The sequence below is a fragment of the Macaca mulatta genome, chromosome 13 (assembly GCF_049350105.2).
Source record: "Macaca mulatta isolate MMU2019108-1 chromosome 13, T2T-MMU8v2.0, whole genome shotgun sequence".
NCBI lineage: Eukaryota > Metazoa > Chordata > Mammalia > Primates > Cercopithecidae > Macaca > Macaca mulatta.
The window spans coordinates 88,158,758-88,172,405 of record NC_133418.1 but is presented as its reverse complement, the minus strand read 5'-3'; the positions used below and the strand labels follow the sequence as shown (position 1 = coordinate 88,172,405).

Here is a 13,648-nt window from a genome sequence, read left to right as displayed (position 1 = left end):
AGAACGATATTAGGCACATAGTGAGTGCTTAATAAGTGTGGACGTATGAATAGATGGGAAAGGATTTAGGACAAAAGATTCAGTCTCAATAGTGCAAGAAGGAATCTACTACTTTGGTTGAATATGTAGTGAATCCCCTCTCTCTGGAGGTATTCAAGCACTAGCCAGCCACTCGCAGGCCAGGGATGTTGTAAAAACAGGTTGGGAGATGGTTTGGAATGGATGAACTTTTAGTTCCTTTTGAATCCGAGGATTCCCATTATTCCAAGATTCTTGGTGCATAATGAAAAAGAAACTGGTAAAGATGTTTATGACTTTGACCTTAAGAGCTTCAGATTTTAAAAAATCATACAGATTTCAGGTTGCTTCATCCAAAATTCTGGCCCTCTGTTCCTTTATTTAACTTTCGGACACAATTGGGAAACCTTATCATCCCGGCAATTCACTCGAGAGTTTCTACTGGTTTGGTTTAAGTAACAAGTTTTGTTTCTTTTCAATTTTGAAAATCAGGAGAGATGGACTCATGGAAACCTGGATCGGTCCTTTTAGATGAAGGTAATTATACAGCCCAACCTCTCAGTCACGCCTGGATCAAGATGCATAGGATAACAGAACTAAGAGTCTAATAATCCAGCTGGCAGAGTGGCTGAGCTCCGCTAGTCTAGGATTTCTAATGGCTCCCGCCTCTGACTTAAGGGTCCTGCAAAGGGCACACTGAAACTCCCTTCCTAGGGAGGCCTGGGGTAAGGAGCAATACTGGATAACAAAAGGGAGAGAGGAAACGTGAAGACAAAAAGCCAGAAGGGAGCTAGTTTCCGCACTCTCAAAATGGGTTTGGATCCTCACTCCATCTGGCAGCATACTTTAACTTCCTCCAACTCCACTTCCTCCTTTGCAAAATGGCTTTCAGGTTTTCCCTTCACAAGAATGGGTGTTGTTCGCTGCCTACTGCATTAAATATTCGAAACTCCAACAAACAAGACCTTCCAGCTCTTCGTGGGAGGGAAGACTGTACTGGTAGGGGAAGAAGGAGGTGAAGGAGAGGACTCCGCCTCTGGACTTGTACTTCTCCCCTTCCTCCAACGCAGAGCGTTGGGGCGTTTCCACGACAGGCTCCTGGCTGAGAAATACTGTTAGACACCCAAAGTGAATGTTTAAAATGATGTGAGGAAGTGAGATGAGCTAGCTGACCTTTAATGGAAGGATGAAATCATGTGCTTTGCAAACTGGAAAAAATAACAAGCTAGTAGAAAGCTCACTGCAGCCAAGCGCGAGCAATGACCCCCGCACTTCCTCCACCCCCGGGGAATCCCGGAACTTCCGGGCATCCTAAAAATGGGGAGACTCACTTCCGGTGCTGCAAGCGCGCTCTTCCTGGGAAGCCTATTTGTCTTACCAAGCCTGAAAGGATTCGCTTTTATTGTCTTTATTTCTTTAAATGGTATATTTATGAACTTGGCTCACATGTAAATGGCTCTAAAGAAACCCCCTTCCCCAAGGCTGAAATGCAACTTCACACGCACAGCTTCTGACAGCATGAAACCTTTTTGCATCTCTACTTCTAGTCTCAAACAGCTGGGAGGGTGGAGTTGCATTTTAAGCCCTCTTATTTGAGTTGCTTTTAAATAAACTGTCTTTCTCCAGTCCCCATCCAGTCCTCATTAGATTGTCCTCCTTGCGCCTTACTCATCTTCGTTCATTGTCTCAGTCACCAAATGTTGACTGAAGACCTACATGATCTTGGCACGGTGGAGGTTTATTTGAGGAAGACACATTCTGTGGCTCAAGATTTTCAGAATTTTACAGAGGCATAATTTACAATGGCAAAGTGCTTAACGCTTTCAAATAACAAAACTAAGGCTCAGAATAAATAATAAATTAATGAGAGCAGAACTCAAGTCTCCTATTTCAAATCCCTCAGCAGAGTACTATGTTTTTGATAGGCTGTAAGTAAATATTAATTTATTATTTTTCTCAGGGTGGGGGTAATGTAAAGAAAAGCACAGTTAGCTTTAAGCCAAGCCCCCAAGCTGGGTGTGAATATCCATTATGTCCCCTTCCCTGGGGTAAGGCCAGCTGCTTCCTGTCCTTGTAAGTCACCAAAAGTTTTACTGCTCTTTCCAGGACGTGTTCCAAAAGAAGAATTGAGCACACAGTCTTTGGAGCCAGTATCCCTGGGAGATCCAAGTAAGTTAATTGACAACTAGAAACCCACGGTGTCTTTGACATCTGAACTGCTCTCTCCTCTCTTCCCACTCACTCCCACTCAAACCTGCCTCTCTCCTACCATGGATCTATTTATCGCCTCTCTTTTGACACCTTGTTCTAAGGGGAAAAGGAAGCTTTTGAAGGATATAAACTGTCTATGTGCATGAGGGGGAGAGGATCAAGATGTTTTAATATCACTATGGCAACAGGGTGAAGAATGGGATGGAACAGAAAGACAAGGAAGGATGAAAGGAGGAGATGGGCAGGTTGGCAGGGGCAACTGTCTAGTGCAAATGATGGTGGCCAGAGCTCAGAGTTGGAAGTGGAAATGAAGATAAATGGGCATATTCAAGAGATACAGAGAAGGAAGAATCTATGGGATTGAAGGCAGAGGTTTGAGAGAGGGAGAAGTTAAAGATGAGCTGAGCAACTAGGTAAATGGTACTACAATGAGGAACACCGGGGATGGAGCAGGTTTATATCTATCATCTTCTTCGAGACATTTGATCTGGTAGAGAGAAGACTACCCAGATCTGACATTCAGAAGGAACAGCCCAATCAGAAATTTAGAGTTGTAAGACAATGAGCTATAGTTCAAAACTGAGGCTATGAGAACAGAAAATGTGACTTAGGGAGATAGAGTAAAGTAAGAAGAAACACAAGACTTAAGCCCGAAGAACCACACTAGGTGGAGGATAAACCACCTGAGGATATCAGAAAGGAAGAACCAGAGAAAAATAAGGAAAACGAGAACGGTATAGTAGTAGCCTACAAGGTATGGAAAGAAAACACCTGCAAATTCCTCTAGAAAGTCACTACTAATCAGCCACCAATGGACAGTGAGGCTCAACCTTGCTGCATATGAGAATCACCTGAAGACATTATTAGAGATGCCCACCTTCCTGTCTCATACCTACTGTATCAGGTTCTCCCTAGACCTTGCTACCCAAAGTGTGGTCTGGAGACCAGCAGCATCAGCATCACTAGGGAGCTTGTTAGAAACACAGAATCTCAGGCTCCACCCCAGACCTGCTGGTTCTACAGTGATTGATTCCTTTGCACATTTACCCTTGAGAAGCACTGTCCAGAGTGAATCCCAGGAGTCTTCATTTGTTGAAGCTGCATTAGCAACCCTGATATGTACATGACTCTGATATGTATCCAGAGTTAAGAAACACTGGCCTGATGTATTGGACAACACAAAGCATTAATCTATAAAATTGTACCATGTTGAAGGAAACTAGAGCAATTAAATAAATTGGTAGATTGATTCCCATAGATCCTATATCTTACTTTCTCTTCCTTGACTTTCAACCTCTGACCTCTTCTGTAGCCATAATAAATTGCTCACACTGAACATTGCATAACCCAATTCTACCTGTTAGCATTGATGTTGGCATCTTCAGATCAGAATGTTTTCATCTGCATATAAGAAAGCCATGGGTCTCAGACAAAACATGCCCTGAGCTGGAACCATTGTCATTTAAAAGAGGAACAAAGATAACCCTGGTATCAGCCATCAGGCTAGTGAGTAAAGAGAATTAAGCAATAGAGAAACAGCTCACCTTCTTAAGACCTAACTATGAGATGAACGTGTTAATCCTGAACGCAATTCAAGATGTAAGAAATAAGGAGGAAAAACTGCCTGTGAGGAATCAAAATAGATGCTACAATATCCATGTACTTTATTCATGTAAAAAGAAAATTCACTTTGGCCCTTATTCTAATTAACAATTGTTCCCAAAAAAATACTTTATTCTAAAAGGCATATTGAACTAATCTACTGACATCTGGAAGGGAAACCCCACCTCAGGAGTACTTCTGCAACTTTACTGTGCACAGGAATCACCTGGGGATCTTGTTAAAATGCAGATCTGACTCTATAGGTTTGGGTGGAGCCTGAGAGTCTAGCAAACTGTAGGTGCTAGTGGGCGGCAAGCCCTAAAGAACTCCACTGCCACCTGCTGGCAACAATTCACACTGCAAGCCCAGCCAGAAAAAAAATGAGTTGGCCTTCCTTGGGAATCAACAATATGACAAACTACATATGAGAATCACATGCTGCTTTTCCTTTGCTTTACCCAAGGTTTTAGTGGCATCTTTAAACTCTGCTTCTGGACTTTATTTGCCTCTTTCATTCTTCATCTCAAGATCATGCTTGGGTATAGGCAGTTTGGGGGCAGCAAAGGACAAGGGAAGCCAACTGCAAAGGATGAATTGGTAGGCACTGAACAGGCAGGACGACAGGAGGTAAAAGCTTTTCTTTTGAGATTTGCTACTGAGCCAAGGTACAAACAGGTGCCCTGATTCTAGATGTAGCAAAGTCAGCCAGTCCCAGATGGGTCCCTCTTGTCTCCTACTTCCCTGGTTTTGATTGCCATGTAACACTGCAAGATAATAAAACACATTCTGAGGTATAACTTTTCTCATAATCACAGTTCTGCTGTAGCACTCAGCCATAAATATTTCTCATCAATTCTTCTGCTCAAAACTTTGTCAACTCATGTTCATTTATTGCTTTCCTCTTTAAAACGATGTTTTTAAACTAGCAACAACCCTCTCCACCTACAGAGCTTCTCCTCCAGCCCCATGGCAACAATGCACCGTAGAGAATGTGGGTGGTTGTGTGCAGATCAGAGAGGTGCAGGCCTGTCTGGCCGCTGCTCCCCACCCCCGACGGGCAGTGCCCCAGTGTTCTCTTGGATGCACCAGCCTAGAAATTTCCAACTTTACTCTCTCGTTTTTTTTTTTTTTTTTTCTTTTGAGACGGAGCCTTGCTCTGTCTCCCAGGCTGGAGTGCAGTGGTGCGATCTTGGCTCACTGCAAGCTCCACGCCCCGGGTTCACGCCATTCTCCTGCCTCGGCTTCCCGAGTAGCTGGGACTACAGGCGCCCGCCACCACGCCCGGCTAATTTTTTGTATTTTTAGTAGAGATGGGGTTTCACCGTGTTAGCCAGGATGGTCTTGATCTCCTGACTTTGTGATCCACCCACCTTGACCTCCCAAAGTGCTAGGATTACAGGCATGAGCCACCACGCCCGGCCTTCTTTTTTTTTCCCCCGTATGGAGATCTGTTTTGAAACATTTTTGTCTTCTAAACTGCAACTGTTAAATAATTTATTTTTCACTTTTTACTAATCAAAAGGATCTATAGCTCCCAACAAGAGCCTCTTATCAGCATTGAATAGTCAGTTTTATCATACTGAGATGATATCATTCCTGTCTACAGCAAAGAAAACACTAATTTCCATTAGCCTGTGTGGGTTTTCACTAGTTTCTTTTGATGTTTGAAAGGGTGAAAAGAGCTTGCAGCCCATCCATCCCTTTACCTCTCTTATAACCTTCATAGTGATCCACAGAGATCCAGAGATCCTAAGCCAGAATAACTATCCTAGTCTTCATCACAACTAAAAGAAAGAAAGAAAAATCTCTAAGATAGCTACAAACAAGGACTGACACCCTATACATATATGTGGATAATTTCTTTGGTTGCCTCGCCCAGGGAAATGAAGGAGAATATTGATATCAATTTCTTATTCTATAATTCCTGCCCTCCCTCACTGCTGGCCTTGCAGATCTCTCACACCTTATAAAAATCCAACACTTGTTTCTAAAAAGTTAGGGTGAGAGCAAAAAGCCACACACTCTTGAGACTCAGTCTTGATGAATTCTCACAACGAGGAGTCTGCACTTAGAAGATCTGAGCCTAGGCAACCATTGACAGCCTTCCCAAGCTTGGCTAGGACGTCGCTGCTTCTGAAACCCATAATTGTGGCAGATACGTAGAGTTTTAAATGGTTATGGAAATAAGGACTAGCCCAAGTGTCCAAGACCCCGGTGCTCAGGGAAACCCCTGTGGGATGTAAATAAATATACCCTGCATCTTACTACCTTTTTTTCCATTTCTTTTCATTTCTCAGGGGGCTCTGACGGAGCAGGAGGAACAAGAGGATGCCCAGGTAAATGCAGTGAGAGATCATGAGAATCATAGTCTTTTTCCATTCCGCAGACTGCAAAATTGACTTGTCGTTTTTAATTGATGGGAGCACCAGCATTGGCAAACGGCGATTCCGAATCCAGAAGCAGCTCCTGGCTGGTGTTGCCCAAGCTCTTGACATTGGCCCTGCCGGTCCACTGATGGGTGTTGTCCAGTATGGGTAAGTGCAGTTAATGTTCTAAATCCAGAAAGGAAGTCATGCCATGTGCTTAATTTTATGCCACAAATATTACCAACATGTTCTTGAGCACAGATTTGTTCTCTTCCCTAATGCAAATGTAAATGAGAAAAACTGAAGCAATCCAGATGCCATTTAAGAAATCTGTGGCTTCCTGAAGGAAAGGACAGATTAAAAAACACTTGTAACTAGATGGCATTTGCACTCAAGAGTATTTATTTGTCTGGAAAATAGGAGAGATGGGTGTGAGTGTTAACTCAGCCACTAACAAGCTGTGTAGCCTTGGGCTAGGCCTTCACCTCTCCGATTGTCAGTTTCCTCATCTGTAAATCAAGAAGGTTGGATCTGCTTTCAACCTTGACTATTAGAGCATTTGTTTGAGGGACTCCACCCTGTGCTACAACCTATCCACCTATAGGTTAGACACCTAGAGAACATGGTGCTTTAGGTTGTATCTTCTCTTTTCTCCAAATAACCTTAGGCCCCTGCACTGGTAATGGAAAAACCCACCAGGCAATGGGGAAGAATGGGTGGGAAGAGAGATGGCCCCCGTCAGTCAGCTGAGCACCTAGATGACTTTCCCCAACCTGTTCTATTATTTTACTTAGGGTAGAAATTGAGGGCTCATGTTGACACCAGTCTCAGTCTTTTATTTGGCGGGAATAAATCACTCTTATTTCAGCTATGAATAGGTTTGTCACTGAAACAGATATACAGATATTGATAATAAACAATCAAAAGAAAAAGCGTGCATAATCTTAAATTTATACACACATCTTAAATAGGTAGCCTTTTGACCAAGAATCATTGAGGGCAGGATGGGTATCATGCCTCCTACAAAGGACCAAGTGGGTTTGGAAGGGGCAATGGAAGTGGAAACCATCATAACCTTTGGTGCCTATTGCTCAGAAGCTGCGGTCACAACTTACTCACCCTCCTGAAAAGAAAAACTATCCATACCTGACAATACCTACGGGGTCTCCAGCGCCTTCAGAGGTTTCATTTTAACCAAGGTTGTTCTATCAAAGAGACTAGAATATTTATTTTTGAGTTGTCAAGAGAAATAAATAAAAATGCTTTATTTTCATAAGAATCTACAACATTTGTGTTTTTAGAATTTAATTCCAATTACCCATTTAGTACTACCTTCTATTCCTGTCAGGAAAAATTAGTAGATGAGTTAACTGGGACTTGTATGTAATCAGACTCAATTAGATAAAAATAACCAATGGCTCCGGATATCACCTCTCAATGTCAGGTGATCTATCTTGAAGTTTTTGAATTGAAATAAGAAAAGTGGGATTTGGGGGAGTATTTTTGGTTTCAAAATGCCAGCCCATTTTCATTCCTGTGTTACTTTTTACAGACAGCCAATGGATGGCAGGTTTTACTAGAGAGGAAACGTAAGCGTTTTAACGCCAGATGTCCTTAGTCAATTTTACTGGGGGCCTCAAAGCTTGGTGTGTTATCTTGCATTAAAAATGGCTGCTTTAAAAGCTTGTATATACCAAGGTTTATAGTATAATATGATAATAAGGTGATAAATATGTCAGGGAAAAGAAAAATGGCATGAGAATAGTGTTGCTGATGAGAGCATGGATTAGAGAACAAATGTAGCAGGGAAGGAAGAAAAATAAAGACGCCTTCCCCCAAAACATTTTCCCCACATATTCCTAATGTGATCACCATTCACAAGCAAGAGTTTACCTCATGCTTTTCAATTTTACTTTCTAAAAAAATCCCTTGTGTCTGACTTTTTCCCAGGATTCTTATTAATTTGTAGCACTTAGGGAAATGTGTGTGTTTTCCACTGTTTTATGCTCACATAAGCTAATCCATCATCTTCACCCTCCCCCGGCAACAGGGTGGAGTGGAAAGCGCAATGAACCGCTGACAGGTGATCTGAATTCAGGCCTTAGCTCCTCTGTGTGACCTTAAGCCAGTCACTTAACCTCTCCTTGTAAGTGCTGCCATCTGTGTAGCACGAGGGTCAGACCAGATGATTTATCAGGGCTCTGCCAGCCCTGGCATCCTGTAATTCAGTGACCGGCTCTATATTCAGAAGACATCCAGTAAATGAATGTGGGACTAACAGACCAGATAGCTGCCTCTCCTTTCCTTGCAGTCTTAGGGTCCTGAGGAGGTGGGGTGATCAATGATGAATTGATGTGTTGCACAGAGGTGATACATCCATCCGTGGAACGTGGCAAACCAAATGAGAGGGCGGCCTGAGAAGGGTGTGATGAGGCTGAGGGGGAGACACATTTTTTCAGCAGAAACTGCTGTTGGTTTCACTTGTCCAGCTTCCTCTCCTGGGTGGTCCCCTTCAATCCCTGCTGTATGCGTAAGTGCATACAGAGGAAGGGAGTGGGGCATCCTGGTGATTTGGGGTTCTCATCAGATTCTAACGCCCTCTTTCCTCCCCCTTAAAATCATCCCTGCGCTCTTGGACTTACAGCCTGAGGCCTTGAGAGCACCTGATTCTACCTCTTTGTGTTGTAGTGAGGAAATGAGGCCCTACAAAGAAATGGCCGCCTCATCAAGAACTAGCACTGAAAGGAGAGACTGAGGTTGAGAAGGACCTGGCCAAGGGAGGAGGGCTCCGGAGCTCAGAACTGCTCCTTCCCTCCCCTCTCCCCTCCGTTACCACTGCCCCTGGTCCGCACAGCTTCCTGGAAGGTTCTCTCCCTGGGTTTTCCTTAGGAGAGCTGAGTCAGAATTTAGACTTTTAAATTTAGAACTTGAAAGACAAATTTAGAAGTTAAAAGACTCATACTAAATATTAACTGGAAAAAAGGTAAAGAAAAATATAAGACCTATAAAAATGATCTCATTTACAAAATGCAACACAACTTGACTCCTCAATCTCCTCAAAGACATTTTGGGTACAAGGAACAGAAAACCACTCCAGGTAGCCCAGGTGAAGGGAGATTCATGGAAAGGTGAGTGTTCACAGGAACGACGAGTCTTTGGCCATCCCCTTCCCCACCTCTGCCTGCATCTCTACGCCTCTCTGCCTGTCCATTCTGATTTTCTCTCAGCAGGCCAGCATCCTCTGCCAGGCTCTTGGTTTCTGCTCCTCCATAACTTCACTTTGCACTGGCTGAGTTCCTACCTCTGGTCCGGGCCCAACAGAAATCTCAACCACCGTGGAACTGGGCAAGCACCCTCTCCCATGTTCCCCACCTGCAGGGCCCATAACCCACAATCATGTTAACCTGGCGGCAACCACAGCATTCCTACCACACTCATCACATGCCTCCAGGAATAGAGGCAGCTTCTGATGCAGAGTCAGAGAGGTTGACTGACTTTCCCAAGGACACGCAGCTAAATGCATGACTGGGGCAGAGGACAAATGTTAGTCTTGGGTTAATCCCTAAAATGTCAAACAAAATTGTCTTGAAAGCAGAGATTCCACTCATCTGCCAGGAAAATGTCTGATAATTGCTACTTTTCACCTCCTAAAGACTGAGACATTGTGTGTGGACAACAGGTCAAGGATCAAGCCCCTGTCTTGCACATGAATTCTAAGTTCAAATTATACAACCCAAAGGCTTATAATTGCACCTAATACCAACAGGAACACGGAAAGAGTCAATGAAAGAACAGTCAGGGCAAGCCATTAGGTGAACTCTAGTAACTAACACCTGGCGAAACACCTTGCATTTGAGCAGCAGCCCAGACCCACAGGTGCTAAATGTCTTCCAGACCACTACACTTTCAGGCTCCAAAAAATGGAACATAAGTGCACACATTCTTTGTAATCAACCCTAGGATATCAAAATTGGAAACAGTTGTGGGATGAAGGAAACTTGGTTTTTTCTTCATTTGAAAATCAAATAGACTTACCTTGCTTATGAGTCTATAATAGCTGTCCTGTGGTTTATCGAGTGGCTCTGAATTGGCTGCATCTCCTTAGTCTTCTCACTTCTCAGCCCACCCAACTTCAGCTCCTGGACTGAAGACTCGTGATCATGCACTCAGCTGGGCAGAGCAGCTTCCATAGGTCAGCTGAGCCACCAAGTGCAGGAGAGTCAGAGTTGAGGGGAAGAAGCAAAATGCCATGTCCGGTATGTTAGGCAAAATAATGACCCGAAAGTTGTCAATGTCCAAATCCCTGGAACCAGTGAGTGTTTTACCTCACACAGCAGAAGGGACTTTGCAGATGTGGTTAAAGTTAACAACTCTGAGATGGGGAATTCTCCTGGGTTATAGGGATGGTGCAGTGTAGCCACACGAGTCCTTAGAAGTGGAGAACCTTTCCCAGCTATTGTCAGTCAAAGGGAGGTGTGACGATGGAAGCATAGTCGGAGAGATGTGGCATTGCTGGCTTTAAAGATGGAGGAAAGGGCCGTGAGCAAGAAGTGAAGGCATCCTCTAGAAGCTGGGAAACACCAGGAAACGTATTCTCCCTGGAGCCTCTAGAGAGGGGCACAGCTCTGCCCACACCTTGCTTTCAGCCGTGGAGACCCACGTCGGACTTGGGACCTCCAGAACTCTCAACTAAGTGTGTGTTGTTTGAGCCAGCAAGTTTAGGATCATTCGTTACAACAGCAGTAGGAAGCTAATACAACCAGCAACAAGGACCACCCTGTCTCATTCTCTGAGTCTGCAGCCAAAAAAAAGGGAGGGGGAGTGGGAGGGGCTGGGGCATGAAATGCAGCTGGGATGGGGGCTGGCAGAGGTGAATCACAGCACTCACCCTCGGACTTCAGAGCAGGAAGGGGCTGTCTGGGCCTTGACTTCACGTTGGCATTACCTGGGGAGCTTTTTAAAATGCTGATGCCTGGGTCCCGCCTCAGACCTATTAAACCAGAATCTGGCAAGGGGATGAGGCCCAGAAGTTGGTATTTTAATCTGTAATTCTCAAGATCTCAGAACAGCTCCCTGTCACCTGCCTGGCCTGATTTTCCAGGGCCTAGTGCCCCTTGCGAAGACCCCACCATGCCACTTCTTTCCTCTCTGAGAGACAGGAAGGTGAGGCCCACAAGCCACGCTCCTCAGGAACACAGAGTCTCAAGGCCAAGCAAGCCGTGAATACAATTTGCCCAAGAATCATAAGATTCTGAGGTTTCTCCTCTTTCTCCTATGCTTTTTCTTCCCTATCATGCAGGGCTCCTGGAGGCACATACAAACGACTGCGCTTGACTTCCACCCCTCCCCCTTCAGTTCTCCTCACACATCCACTGGCTTTATCTGGGGTCCCTGAGATCAGTCTCCCCCCAGAGAAGCAGACGGCCATCCTGATGCCCAATAGAACCACCTGGGAGCTCCTAGAACTCCAGACGCCCAGAACAAACTTCACATCAGTTAAATCAGATTTTCTGAGTGTGGAGCCCAGGTATCATTAGTTCTTCGAGTTCCCCAGCTGATTCTTTGCTGTGGCCAGATTAAAGGCCGGAATACTCCCATGGGCCTGTGCTGTCCCCAGCGAAGCCCAGTCCCCCAGTGCCCCCTGACCCCCTCCCAGTGGCCCGTCCAGAGGGCTGTGAGAGCTCCACCCTCCTCCCTTTCTCTGCCTTTCATTTCCCTTCTCTAGACTTCTTATTTATTTTCTTCCCTTCCTCTTATCACTGGAAGCCCCACTGCTGATTTCTATTATTGTTATTACTAAAGCATCCTCTAAGACATTGCTACTCCAAGTGTGATCCACAGTATCATCTGGGAGGCTGTGAGAAATGCAGAACCTCAGACCTCACTCGGGTTCTACAGAGTCAGACTCTACATTTCAACAAGATCCCCAGGTGATCAGATGCACATCTGAGCTTGGGAAGCTCTGTTGCCAAGATGCCCCACTTCCCCAGCACTCACGGAGCCCTGTGATGTGGTTGCAGATTAGCAGCTGGTGAGCCAGTTTGTTCGGGAGTGGCTCTCAGATCAGCAGATTGCACGTGATTCACATTTACTCCAGCAGGAAGAGGTTCATGCAGCTCAATTTTCTACCCTTTTTAGTAGACGAGTGGAATTCTCATAGTTATTGCAGGAAAAAAAAATACTCACTTAAAAATGGAATTTGATTATAAGACCCTGCTCCCCCTTTTCTGATGCTGGGAAATGTGGAAAAGACCAGTTCCCATTCATCGAGGGCTAGTTGTGCAAAGGCCCTCAGCAGATTGGCCCAGACCACTGCACCCTGGGCTGGTCATAGCTGCTCTAGCAGAGCTCATACTGTCTGGGGGGATGGGGGCAGAATGATTGTCCATCTGAGCCAGGTAATACCCTCAAGGGACAAGTCTGCAGCCCCTGGCGTGTGACCTGAAACATCCTCCTGATCTTACAGGCATGGTCCATCTCATTGACTAAGTCCATAAAGCATCACATATTAGCTAGTAAAACAATCAAAAGGCTAAATAGTTATGTTATTTGACTGTAACCTTAAGTTGATGCCTTGTTTGAGAAAATAGTTCAGAAAAGTTCTTCTTGGAGGGAATTATGATTCGTTACTATTTCTCTACTGGCATAAAAATCCATTTGAGAGACTCATTCCTTGTGACTCAGTTTGTCACGGGGTAAACCAGTAGACCCCGGGGCTGAAACAAAATAGATGCTTTCGGACTGAAAGGGCCTCAGAAGGCTTCTAGAATCCAGAGCTTTACAAACCTTCCTGAGAATAAGAATCACCTGGATCTCCCAGCCCCGTGGATTTTCTTTCAAGGAGAGGACTGGTAACCTATATAGTTTAATAGTGCTTTAGGTGAGTTTTATCATCAGGTAGGTCTGGAAACACTGATGATCCATCCAATTTCCCTGTCCGTAGCCCTCAAGCCTTCCTAAGAATCAAACACCTGTGCCCGTTTCTGACAGGTGTGTGTTTGCTTCTTAAACCCTTGTAGGGTAGCCATTTACTATTACACAAATTCCTCCTTTCTAGGCACAGCCAACTTCTGGCTCCCTATCATTCCTTTCATTGATCCTAGGTCTTCCTCCAAACACAGAACAATCTAAATTTTCTCTTTCAGCTATCAACCTCTACATTTTCTTATTTTCAAAGGAAATCTTTGATATTCCCTAGAAAAATATTTTGTGTTTGCATGTAATAAGAACCTGTAATAAAATTACAAATTAAAAGATTGTTTGTGTAAAAACTTAGTGGCATACTTCTTTGAACTTTTAAAATAGTCTCCAAATCTGAAGAGTAACCAGGCTAATTAGGCCATCAGCCTATATATCTGGGAAAAGGACACATATACTCTGGTCCTGAGACCTGTCACGGACTGCAGATTAATGATTTATTATTCATTATTATGATTAGAGTACAATTTAAC

At 44.3% G+C, this 13,648-nt stretch overlaps 1 protein-coding gene across 4 annotated transcripts in view; it reads left to right on the top strand.

Moving 5' to 3' along the window:
• VIT (vitrin) overlaps positions 1–13,648 on the top strand; it is a 127,339-nt gene that overhangs the window by 92,472 nt on the left and 21,219 nt on the right. For 3 of the 4 annotated variants that reach the window (XM_028831766.2, XM_015112102.3, XM_001107747.5), the window contains 3 exons: positions 511–555; positions 2,125–2,187; positions 6,218–6,365. In XM_028831766.2, the coding sequence (XP_028687599.2) occupies positions 511–555; positions 2,125–2,187; positions 6,218–6,365 (256 nt within the window). The remainder of the gene's footprint in view (positions 1–510; positions 556–2,124; positions 2,188–6,217; positions 6,366–13,648) is intronic. The other variant, XM_001107688.5, reaches the window with a different exon arrangement.